Here is a 13,158-nt window from a genome sequence, read left to right as displayed (position 1 = left end):
TTTTTTTGATGACAAGGGAAACCCGCAGCCGCTACCCTTTGGGTGCGCACAGGGTAAAACCCCCGCTCCTATGCAATAGCTCGCAAACCACATAGGAGAGGTAAACCGCACTAGGCAAGCCTGGTGCGACGAGCTCAACCCAGAAGGCAAACCCCTTGCTTTCGCTGGCAAGGGGTTTCGAACTTGAGACCTCCAACATGGAAGTCCCAAGCTCAAACCACTGGGCCACCCCGAAGGGTCTTCTGTGACCATTCTTATTAGCTAAACATAAGTGAATGAACATTTCATGACCCCCTCCCGTCTATCTATATAATACGACTTTAGAGGATGCTTTTGATACTCTTAAATTATTTCATGCCTGCAGATATATCCTTAAAAAACAGGCAATTATCTTTATTGTTTAAGCTTTCACGTTGCTTTTGCTCCTTTGGAATTACTTGTACTTGGACAAAAGAAACAAGTAAACCTAGCTGCTCAGTACTCTTAAGATCAATCCATGATAAAGTGACATAAGGAATATTTAGAACTACATATCTCTAGTTGGTGTGATGTGATTTTGACGCCACTCAAAAAATAAATAAAAAAAATAGCAATTAGCATCACTTCCTTTGCTAGTGATTTCCTTTCTACTAGTTTTAGTTTTCATGTACAAGCTCTGTTAGTTGTAAGCTACTAAAACTTAATTAGCTCACTTGTGGGTGTTGAATTGGTGTGCAACTGGACGTTCCATTGTCATCAATGCATCCTTTTACTCGAAATAACCAGCCTTTCCTCTTTACTACTCACTATTAAACTACATGTTATCTGCTGTTAAGAAGGGTGGATGTTGTGCAGGTTGAGCTAGGATCTAAATTTCTCGGAATGCAGCTATGTGAACTGCAGAAAAATTGCAGGACTGTTGAGAATTTCAGTTTCCTGTACAAATATTGTATAGCACTCCGCATTCGACGGCTGTAAGTTGGTGAAAAGAAGAATTCCAGGAACCAAACTGGGGCTAAATGGGGGATGGAAGTATAAATTTTGCGTAAGAACTCTTTCCATAATTGTACATTGGCTGTGAACATGGTAAGGTTAACTTTATCATCACTTGACAACTCAAAAATTACAGGACTATTGACATGTAATAATTCATGTTATTTAGTTGATTATTTAATATTGAAAATATTTTCTATTTTAGGGGTTTATATGTTGCAATGCATTTCTGTTTGTGTTTTGTTTAATGAAGATAACCTTTATTTTGTGTGTTTGACAAATTCAGAACGTGAACGAATATGGGATTATTTAAGACAGATTTGTCAAACTTCAAATAATAAACTTATTTTAAAACTTCATCTAGCCAACCCCCACCGCTGGCCCCACACAGATGTAACCAAAACTTCAATAATTTATTGAAGTCTCCTTGATTTTATTCGTTGACAAAATAGAACATGAACGAATATGGACAATTATAAAAGAAAAGATTGTTTTAACATTTTCTCTTGAGCTGACCGAATATTATATGCATGCCTTCTTTTAAATTAAGAAAGAAAAAAAGATTTATCCGTTGTTAACGTAAAAGATACTGTACATTTTAGTGTGATTAACTTATGAAGTTAAACCTGTTGTAACAATGACTTGAGTTATTGATCATTGAAAATCTTCGCGAAACGAATAATTTCCTGAATTGGTTCCACAACCTAATTACTTTTCAAAAGATGCAGAAAATTCTCCGTGAAATTATAAACCTGTAAGCTGCCCCTCGGTGGAAAAAACTCTTTTTCTTTTTATTAATATACATAATTGTTTATTTATCGGCAATTAAATTGAAATAATTAACCAATGACCCAATCAGTAGCCTGCCTTTAATAGTGAACTAGACCCAATGGTGTTTCCCATGGGTCATATGTGTGAACTGTCAACAGCTGGTTTTGGCAAATATTATCAGCCACTTCATTTGTTTAATTGCTGTATGTTTCAATTTTTTTAATTCTTTCACACCTCCATGACCATTGGTGGGTCAAATAGATTAAGGCATATGTGAATGAGATCCTCCTAGTTTAATAACTTAGTTCCTATTTGCTAAAAGATCAATGTATGTTGACCTTTGATCACGCAACAAATTGCCAAATTCAACACTAATAAGAGTTTAATCTTAGAAAAGAGCACACTTACAAACTATACAACTGATAACAGAGTGTTCAAGATCATAAGTAAGTAGTAGTATTTAGTTATAAAAACGTGAAGAACTAGTTCAATTAGGGTCGTTTAAAATAGTGTGTGAGTTTTCATGTTTAAATTCCAGCAGAGATAGCCTTGGTGGATAGAGTCATATGATACTTGTTGCTAGTGGGAGATGACAAGTATTTCGTGGAATTAGTGGAGGTGTGTGAAAGCTGATCCAAACACCATGATCATTAGAAAAAATAATAGTGAAGAGGGGTCCAGTATGCAGCATATTCCGCAGTTGGATTAGTTCAACTTCAACATCCTACAATCATTTCTTCTTTTTTACATTGTAGTGTAAGCGACGACTTGCTTGTAAGCTAAAGTCTACCTAAAAGCAAAACATTTTTCTTGCTTTAATAGAATGACCCAAATTCCATTCTTTTGAAGAAAAGTAGAAAACAAGTAAAAAAAAATGGTTGCTGTATTCAACAAAGATCTTTTGAGTTGGTACCTCATTACCCTCAAGCTCAAAGAAACTGTTGATGCTGGACTTCAAAATACTCCTACTACTCCTACTCCTACTCCCACCACCAGCAGATCCATTAGTTTTCCAGAATTTCCCCTGCAACAACAACGACAACTGTTGCAAAGAGAAGAGTATCACCCAGTTGATTCTTTGAAAATTACCCTCGAGGAAAATGTTCATAATGTAGAGGAAGGTCCAAAAACACCAGAATCCGAATGGGTAATTAGCATTAAGGACAAATTAGAACAAGCTAAGCAAGATAATGATGCTGGATCATGGGCTAAACTTTCTATTTACAGAGTCCCTTTAAGCCTAAGAAGAGATGATGATAAAGCTTATATACCTCAAATTGTTTCTTTAGGTCCTTATCACCATGGCAAAAAGCGCCTCCGGAATATGGATCGCCATAAATGGCGAGCCGTTCTTCAAATACTTAAGCGGACAGATCAGGAAATTAAAATGTATATTGATGCTGTGAGAGAGCTCGAAGATAAAGCACGCGCCTGTTATGAAGGGACAATTGCAATGAACAGCAATGAGTTTGTTGAAATGATGGTTCTGGATAGCTGCTTCGTTCTCGAGCTGTTTCGTGGTGTTGCTGGTGGATTCAAGCATCTTGGTTATGCGAGGAACGACCCGGTTTTCGCAATGAGGGGATCGATGCATTCGATTCAGAGAGATATGATCATGATTGAGAATCAAATTCCGTTATTTATCCTTGATCGATTGTATGGGATTCAATCTGATATGCCTGATGAGAAAGGTATTGTAGCTAGGTTAGCTCTGAGGTTTTTTGATCCATTGATGCCAACTGATGAGCCATTGACGAAGAGTGACTTGACCAAATTGGAGTCATCAATGGGACGTTCTGCTTCTTTTGATCCATTAGCAGACCTTGCTGGACTTCATTGCCTCGATGTTTTCAGGTACAGTCAAAATGGGTTAAATCAATAAACGGCTCATGACTCAACCCTTCCCAGTTTAATTGGGTGGATTCAATTTAAACTTGAACGGGCTGGACTGGTTGATTAAAAAAATGAGCTAATTTTGTCATCTCTATTTTCAGGAGGAGCCTTTTGCAGACGGGGCCTAAGCCAACACCTAGGACGTGGATCAAGCGTTGGTCACATTCGAGTCGGGTGGCAGACAAACGGAGGCAGCAAATGATTCATAGTGTTTCAGAGCTGAAAGAAGCTGGGGTTAAGTTCAAGAAAAGGAAGACTGATAGGTTCTGGGATGTAAAATTTAAGAATGGAATCCTCAAAATGCCTCGGCTTTTAATTCATGATGGTACAAAGTCACTTTTCCTCAACCTGATTGCTTTTGAGCAGTGCCATCTTGACTGCACCAATGACATAACTTCGTACGTAATTTTCTTGGACAACTTGATTGATTCGCCAGAGGATGTTAAGTACCTCCATTACTGTGGAATAATTGAGCATTGGCTTGGCAATGATGCTGAAGTTGCTGACCTTTTCAATCGGCTTTGTCAAGAGGTTGTTTTTGACGTCAATGACAGTTACCTTTCACAGTTATCCCAGCAAATTAACCGGTACTACGACCACAGGTGGAATGCTTGGCGTGCTACTTTAAGGCACAAGTATTTCAACAATCCATGGGCAATTATCTCCTTTGCTGCTGCTGTTATTTTGATACTCTTCACCTTTGCACAAACGTTTTATGGAGTCTATGGCTACTACAGACCACCTCAATAGTTCTCACTCAATTCTCCAGATTGATTTTCACAATTCATATACATTGTGCCAAGGTGCTGGGCCACAACCGCCTTGCTACACCGGCATTTGAATCATTATTTCCTTTTTTTGGTGCTTTTACATCGACTGGTCGATGGAAAGCCAGGAGAGTTCTTTTTCTTTCTCATTTTTTTTTTGTGGCACGGTCTTCGGTAGACCGTGCTCAAAATACAAGTTGATACGCACTTGTAATTGTGAAGAATGCTCAAATGATATGTCAAACTGAATTTTTCAAAGAAATTACATGTGGAACATTGTTGATCTAACTAATTACTGTTTACCAACTACATTCAACTCTTTATTTACCCCAAAGAGAGGCTTCAGGCATAGTAGAAGCCAGCAGATTACTAATAAGAGCACTGGCAAGCTTCTTTACTTGAGGTAGAAAACTAAGTAAAGGGTACTATATGACATCAGGGTACACTTATAAAGCATAATTTTCTGAAAGCTGAGCAAATGGAAAACAAAGATATCATTACACTATGAAATATGCCCCGAGAGACAAAGATGTAACCATAACGTTGATACTAATTCTCCCGAGAGTTTCTTCCAGTTCCAGTAGCATCCTAGAAATCTATGGCTATTGAAGCAGAAAAGAAAGGACAATTTACAGCAGCTTGATGTAAATTTCATAGAATAAACAGCTGCTGCAGACGTTTCAGTCTACGGGAGAAGATCTTCACTTTCTGATGAAGCTGCTTTCTTTCCATCATACCGCTGAAAGAGAGAAGGAAATTGGGATGAAACACAATTCTTAGTCACAAAGGATGTCATGTGAACAAATAAGTAAAGAGAAATTTACTTAGATATGCAAGGTTTAAAATTACCTGCTTCCCAAAAGAGAATGGCAGATATTTATATTTCAACATGTGTCGTATTTGTCTTCTCATTGTAAGTGTGAACAGCACAACCCAGTAGAAAACGAGAATTGGCCAAAAGACAGGCACATCCAATACACTGAAAAATGTTAACACAAATGCAATGCAGAACGCCTTGGTAATTGAGTACCTTCACACAGAAAAACAGAAAAAATCAATGCCCAAAGAAATGGTTGAGAAATTAGACACTGCTTATATAGGTTCTGGCACATGGAATTAATTTTGACATAGATGACAAAGGGCAGGGCTAACTGAAAAAATATCGTGACTCAAATTAGAACATGCCAGTGACAGAAAAATAAACACAAAAACAAAACAAGGGACTGCATCTATTGATTTTTTGGGTGGCAAGCAAACACTATAATACCCATTGAAACATAAGAGATACACAGTATTTCTCTAGGAGCATCCTCTTTGGGGGTTTACAACAACAACAAAAGTCAGTCAAGACAGTACAAATCATTCCGCAACTCCAGTCAAAAGAGTGTGCGAAGGGAGAAAATGTCCTCTCCATTTTTAGCCAATATACAAGAATGCTAAATATGCGACATCACTATCAAGAGGCATGCATATTAAGAATGCTAAATATGTGACATCACTATCAAGAGGCATGCACCCGCATACATGCCCGTGTCTATTATAGTATCTAATACATGAGCAGCAGCACCATTTTGGTCTTATACTTTTATGAAGCCTTGTGACATCCTTGTTTAATTTGAACCTTATCACACTATCACCACTCTACCAGCAGAATGTTTAACTCTCTATGAAAGGAAGTATAAATTACACTTATAAAGTAAGCTATACATCTGGAGTTTTAATCAATTGCTCCTATGGTTAGCTAGAAATTTCAACCAGCTGTCAGAGGAAGCATTTTCTACTACTGACGGTGCCACCAAGAGGACAAACACCCATTGAGTTAAGAACAGAAGGGACATCAGCTTGGATCATGCATGCCAAGTATCCATACTACGTTAACTCCTACATGAACATCATAGTCCAAACACAAGAAATATGTGATGATCAAGTCGATTATAGAAACATGAGTTTAATTAGTCGATTTATTAGTGAACAGGGAAATATATTATCAAGACGAATGAATAAATTGACGTTTGCAAATTATCGGGTTATTCATAAAAATAGATAGATTCTTAAAGAGACAAGACCATGGTTCCCAAATTCACATAATCACTGACTGTATGAATATCGAAGCAATGCCCGGTCGCTCATTTTTCTGCCTGACCTTTTCCCTTTTACAGTGATGCTTCACTACATATACATTTATTAATTCATACATGCATAAGGTATAACATATATTTTTTTTCTCATGTGTGTGCGTGTGTGTGCAGGGGGTGGGGGCAGTTCTAATTTGCTTAAAATTCTGCACTTAGACACACACACTAATGTGTTGAAGAGAGAGACAGAGATGGGAAGGATCAGCTTCTCTTGGCTCCAGCTTCAGTCGTCTTGATAATGAATCTTAAGACAAGATTTTAACTGCTTTCGTGACCTAAGGCAAAAGCTTTCACACCATATCTCTCACTCTTGGTGTATTTCTCTATTTATAAAATGTTACCTTATTCAAAAGAATATCTGTCACACTTCATTGCAAACAATTTTTGCGAATCACATTAGTCTTGCTGTCTATATCTAGCTCAAGATACATAATAGCCATTGACAGTTGGAAAGAACCATGTTCGGAACCAAAACTTACTACAGAGCACTGAGCAGGATCACAGGAAATTGGCAATCTCACGTACAACATCAAATCTTTCACTAACAAAAATGCATACAACATATCAACATCTGCAGTACTAGACTCAACATCAAAGAAACTTCTTTTTTTTAACCCAATGATCAAAATCTACCGTCTCTAAACAGCACATGTTAACCATCAAAAGTCTCAACCTCACTTTTCTAGCTAAGCCGTTGCAGGTTTAACTTAAAGGAAAAAAAAATCAATGGGAACCTTAAACACTTGCTCCTAGATCAAAGATAAAGAAAAAAGGAATTTTGATTCAAACTTAAATATGACGAGGTACAATACTAAAAGATTTGCTGATTGACTGCTATTTTCAGTATAATCTACTTGAGCAGGAGTTCTAAATCATAATTAACCATTTCAATTCTCCCGTCTCTCTGCTACAAATGGTATATATTTTCAAAACAAACAGAAGGTACAACGCGCGGAAATATAATTCAAGGGTTAGTCTCTGATCGGCGATATAGAACTTAGAAATTAAGATGACAGAAGCTGCAAAATATACGAAGCAAAGGAATTGACACAAAACATACCAGAATTTGAATTCAGGAAGGCGACGAACAAAAGGGCGGAATTCGTCGGTTTCTCGGGTCGGCAGAGTCGGGCCATCAGATAAGTCCTGTAACTCCGGGTCAACTTGCGGCGACAGGAAGCCGATGAGGAGGTTAAGAAGATAGATTCCCAGGGCATAGGAGATAACGTAGAATCCTTCCACCAGATACACTCGCACGACATACAGGACAGCGATGAAGAAAAACGCAATCCAGCGGTATAATAAATACGGCGTCGTTTTATCCAGAAAGTGCTGGAACGAGAGAGAAGCAGATGAAGTCCACTGGCAAAAAGCACCGGATGGAGTAACATCGCCGGCACCGGCGCCGGCGCCGGCCGTGCTAATATCCATAGAGTTAGAGAGTGTTTCTTTCAACTACGGCAGGGTTGTTTCAATTTTGAAAATACTCTGTAACCCACAGCTAAGTGAACAAACACAAAAAATAATTATGAACGAGTATAAATTATAAATTATTTTAAAAACACATAGTACACTATTCGCCTCAATTTATGTGGTAATTTTTTATTTTCGAAATTCAAACGAATCTATTTTAGTTTGTAATTATATTTTATATATCTCTTAAATATTTTTAATTCTCGAAATCTAAATTATATCACATAAGCTGAGACAAAGAGTATATATTTTTATTATAAACAAGCCTAATCAAAATGATAGTAAACTACATATAAATGACACATACCATATCGCTTGTTGCTTGACTGTATGTGTGAAAAAATTCTACTCTTCTTTTAGGGCTTGTTTGGAAAGACACCTGGTAATTGAATTTGGTGTAATTGGGTGTAATTACACTGTTTGTCCTGTTTGATTGGACATGTAATTACTTGGTCAGCATGTAATTGGTGTAATTGACAGGGGTAATTACACTCTACAATTCACAGGCAGAGGCTGTGAATTGTTGGTAATTACATGGTGTAATTACCATTTGATTACTTTTTAATTTTAATTTTTTTAATTCTATTTTATTTTTTTTACTTCTATTATTTTAAGTTCTATTTTTATTTTTATTATTCTAAAATTTTCTAAAAGTTTATTTTATATTATTATATTTCATTTTCTTCTCGTTCTCAATCTTACTTCACGTGATTCTATGCAATTTTTTCATATTATCTACAGTATTTCTTTATGCCATGCTTATTTTCTCATTAGCATAATTTTATTAGTATTCTAATTTTTAAATAAAATAAAATTTATTGTTAAGTAAGGTTATAGACTTACGTTTTTTTTTAAAAATAAAAAATAAATCATATTTATGTATGCTATGTTAGAAATTTGCTATAAGAGTATGTTTAATTTTTTTGTTTTGAAATTTATAACTTATGTTATATTTTCAGTTTCATTTGTTTTAGTAATATTGAATTCACATTGCAAACCGTTTTTTAATTAGACTTGATAGATTATCGTTTTGTCAAACATTTAATAATTATGACATTTATTTATATATTAATATTTTTATCAAACATGCATTTCACGATGTTCGTAGAAACTTCATACTTTTAGTTTTACGATCAATTCAATTGAAATATATTAATAAAGTTTCTTATTTGTCTAGTATAAATTTTAAATAATTAATTTTATTTTAAATTAATATAATTTTATGATTGCAATTGTGCATCCAAACACAACATGTGTAATTACACTGTGGCATCCAAACAGTACATGGGTAATTACAGTGTAATTACACTGTGGCAAGTTGGCAACCAAACAGGTCAATGTAATTACTAGATTGTGTAATTATTAGGCTGGTGATTACTACCCTAGTAATTACACCAATTCTAATTACCAGGTGGCTTTTCAAACAGACCCTTAATGTAATTGGTGCAGAGCTAATAAGGACAGAGAGGTTTATTCAAATTTCTTTAATAAAAAATTAGATTTTTTGTATATAGTTAAAATAAATTGTACATATATATATAGTAAATGTTTTAAATTATATTTCGGAGTAAGCGGAGAAAATAAAGTGAGAAAAGAAATTTGGCTGATTGAACCAAACTTACACTAATTGAAGTTGCAAAGATTTGAACTTGTGTAGAACACAATAATAAAATACAAAAGAATTAGTAGGAGATTGCGTCATTAGAGTTTAAGTGGTAGGATTATGTTGTTTAGATATATGTTACCTATTGGTAGGGCTGTTCATGGTTATGGTTAAAAAAATTAAATTGAATCGTAATTTGAATCGAATCAGTTAAAAAATGATATTTGATTTGTTTTGGTTTTAAATTTTGAAAATCAATACTATTTGATTTGGTTTGGTTTTAAATTTTGAAAATCGATACTATTTGATTTGGTTTTGGTTTTACTAAAAAACAACTGTAAAAATAACCAAATCGAACCGAGAAACTAGATATATAAATCTTATAAAAAAATTATATATATATATATTATTCATAAATAAAATATAAATGTTTTGTTAAATTTTAATCAATTTCAGTCTTTAATTTTACCATTTTTTCAAGCTCAAAACTTAAATTTTAGCCCAATTGTTACAACCTTAAGTCCAAATTCATCAAAATCCATTACATTAGTCTTTACATGCTCTACCTCACATAAGATAGTCACATTTTTTCTTAATTGAATCGCTTTGTTCGCGTAATAATAACACAAGCATTGCTTAATTGAACCCACAGTAACTAGCTTTCTTGTGGATTGTTGTGTGACTTGTGTCTGTGTCTATCGAGATATGTATGTACTCAAAAAATTTATTACTTTCAAATCGAACCAAACCGACAATAACCAAATCGGTGGTTATTTTTTTTTTTTTCATTTGATTTGGTTTGGTTTTATAAATTTTAAAACCGACTAGATTGATTTGGTTTTGGTTTTAACTAATAACCGATCCAAACCGAACCTCAAACACTCCTACCTATTGGTACAAAACTTAGAGCTTATTTCTCATTTGTTATTCGGAGGTTAAAAGTATTTATTTTGAAAAAAGATATATTTTTGAAAACTAAAGTGTTTGACAAATTAATAAAACTAGTTTTAAATGGAAGCAAAAACATTTTTTCTTCTGTTGGGGTAGGAACTAAAAATTTATGATTCTTAAAATAAATCAAAAGCAGAAACGGAAAATTAATTTTTTCAAAACTAAAATATCCCTTTCATATATACATAGCTATCGATATATCTCTTATTAATCAATTAGAATATCTCATAAATTTGGTTAAGCTTCATTTAATTTTTTTATATAATATTTTTTAAATTTTATTTTACGTTTATATATTATTATTTTATATTTTATATATTATTTCACGTATTATTTCGCAAAATTAGAAAGAAAAATAAAATAACAACAATATTTTTGCAATATTAGATAAAAGAAAAAAATTATCAATTCACCATTCCAGCCCTCCCAAAAAAGGTATATTATTGATTGAAAATTTGAATACGTACATTTTAATTTATTTTTTATAATAATATTTAAAATAATCTCTCTCTGTAAAATAATCCTAATATTAAAAGTACATTGATATTTGTCATTTTTCGTAGTTTGATTCTCAAACGCACTTTTGAGAAAGTTTAGCCAAATACAATTTGATTATCAAAAATATTTTTCAAATGAATTAGTCAAACACAAACTGTTTTTAAATGCTTTAATAAGCATTGAAGCATGAGTTGTGACAATTTTTTTATTTTTTTTGAAATTACGTGTCAATTGGTATAAAATGCTATCCTTAAAATTTTTACTTATTTTTTCTTTCAACAGCTAATAAAAGTGTTTCCACATTATAAAATTATAATGAAAATTGACTTATCCACATAATTTTGCAATACATATTTTAACAATCTTAACATAAAGAAATTATATTCAATTTTGTAGATCCAATAACCAAAAAAGATAACGATAGAATAATAGGATATCATTTTGTTCAGATAGTATTGAAACAAATGAAAAACAAATGTAGTTAAAATATCTTTAGTAGATAAAAAAGTATTGCTGATTATACTATCAACATTTTTTATATATGAATTGAGTATGCTTTTCTTTTGTGAACTCAACTAAGTGTCGTTAACGATAATGTTAGTATCTTCTTGATATATGTGGATATACTTTCTTTTTTTTTGTAACTCTGAAGAAATAATGCAAAATTTTATGATTATATCATTAGAGACGGTTGAAAAGTCAAACAAATGCACAATCACATTTACTAATTATTTTTTCTCAAAACACTTCAAAGCCAAAATTTAGAAAAAAAAATCTCAAATTTATTTAATAATTTTTATATATTTTATTTGATATTTATTTTTATAGCTTCTTAAAATACATGGTTGTTAATTTTATTTTGATAATAATTTATTGTTTCAATTGACTATATTAGAATTCATGTAATCTTTTGCAATGAGCATATATAAATTATTCTAGGTTATACAATATTACAACGGTTTAGATCTTAGGGATTTTTTATTTTATTTTTTAATCAGTCAATTGTTACATAAACTATTTAAATTATTCTAGAACTAATGGAAATTTTTTAAAATAGATTTAAGAATGCACTTGATTGAGTATGCCAATTAGAATGTCATTTTTACGTATATAATATCCTATATCCAATTACAAAAATTGGTATAAATCATCAATAGGAGATCGATTGTTACACTTTAAAAGATGTTCAAAATTAATACAAATATTTATATAAATTTAATCATTTGATAATCTAATTAGTTTGAGCTATAAATATTTAAAAAATCACTCATAAAATTAAAAAATATATTATAAAGTCAACATTAAAAACACAAGTGTTTCAAATCAAAGTTAATTGAATAAACTAAGAAGTAGAAAATATCTACAAATTTAATTGTCTACAACGATCAATCATAATTAAATTGATCGTATTTTTAAAAGGTAGTAAGACTTTGAAAAAATGTGCATAATGATTAGTAAATATATATATCCATTACTAATATATATGAGCGTGGATAACCACACAGGTGTGGTCAACATTTGCATCACCTGTGTGGTTCCACACCTACATACACACACATACATATATATTTTCTTCTCTTTTAATTTGTTTGTCTTATTTTTTTTATATATATTTATAAATTGCGTAAAAAGTACTATAGATCATGATAATTGACGACTTAAAATATTTTTAAAAAAAACATATAAAAAATTCAATTGATTCATAAAATTAATCTATATGTGTCACATAAAACGGGACAAAAGAAATAACATGTATTATTTAATTTAAAAACTACGTAAAAAGTATTGTATATCTCAATAATTAACAACATTTGATTGACACTCGAAATTCTATATGTGCTACATATCGGGAAAAGGGAAATAACATATACTATTTAAAAATTACGTAAAAAGTACTATAAATTATAATAATTGACAACATAAAATATTTAAAAATCATATTAAAATTTAATCGACTCTCTAAAATTTATCAATGTCACATAAAATGAACCCAAATAATAACAAATATTGGGTCCATACTAGCACGAACACTTATGTGTAACATATATATATACTAGATAATGTTGCCCGTGCTATGCACGGGCCCAATAATATA

General features: G+C 32.4%; 3 protein-coding genes across 5 annotated transcripts in view; 2 read left to right on the top strand and 1 right to left on the bottom strand.

The window, feature by feature from the left end:
- LOC102578257 (peptidyl-tRNA hydrolase, mitochondrial) overlaps nucleotides 1-1,176 on the top strand; it is a 9,184-nt gene extending 8,008 nt beyond the window's left edge. For all 3 annotated transcript variants that reach the window (XM_006339795.2, XM_006339794.2, XM_006339796.2), the window contains one exon: nucleotides 835-1,176. The gene's annotated coding sequence lies outside the window, so the exon portion shown is untranslated. The remainder of the gene's footprint in view (nucleotides 1-834) is intronic.
- Nucleotides 1,177-2,468: 1,292 nt separating this feature from the next.
- LOC102606246 (UPF0481 protein At3g47200) lies at nucleotides 2,469-4,661 on the top strand. The gene is made up of 2 exons (XM_006339793.2): nucleotides 2,469-3,597; nucleotides 3,738-4,661. The coding sequence occupies exons 1-2, from the start codon at nucleotides 2,618-2,620 to the stop codon at nucleotides 4,384-4,386; spliced, it is 1,629 nt and encodes a 542-aa protein (XP_006339855.1). The 5' UTR covers nucleotides 2,469-2,617; the 3' UTR covers nucleotides 4,387-4,661.
- Nucleotides 4,662-4,782: 121 nt separating this feature from the next.
- LOC102605906 (protein RER1A-like) lies at nucleotides 4,783-8,047 on the bottom strand. Its single transcript, XM_006339792.2, has 3 exons — nucleotides 7,599-8,047; nucleotides 5,253-5,433; nucleotides 4,783-5,142 (listed from the first exon to the last, which is right to left on the bottom strand). Exons 1-3 carry the CDS (start codon nucleotides 7,967-7,969, stop codon nucleotides 5,089-5,091), a joined length of 606 nt encoding a protein of 201 aa, XP_006339854.1. The 5' UTR covers nucleotides 7,970-8,047; the 3' UTR covers nucleotides 4,783-5,088.
- Between the last annotated feature and the right edge of the window lie 5,111 nt (nucleotides 8,048-13,158).

Source organism: Solanum tuberosum, unplaced genomic scaffold (genome assembly GCF_000226075.1).
Source record: "Solanum tuberosum cultivar DM 1-3 516 R44 unplaced genomic scaffold, SolTub_3.0 scf00012, whole genome shotgun sequence".
NCBI classification, from domain to species: domain Eukaryota; kingdom Viridiplantae; phylum Streptophyta; class Magnoliopsida; order Solanales; family Solanaceae; genus Solanum; species Solanum tuberosum.
Note: the sequence above shows the minus strand (reverse complement) of the source record. Positions and strands in the feature narration are given on the sequence as shown.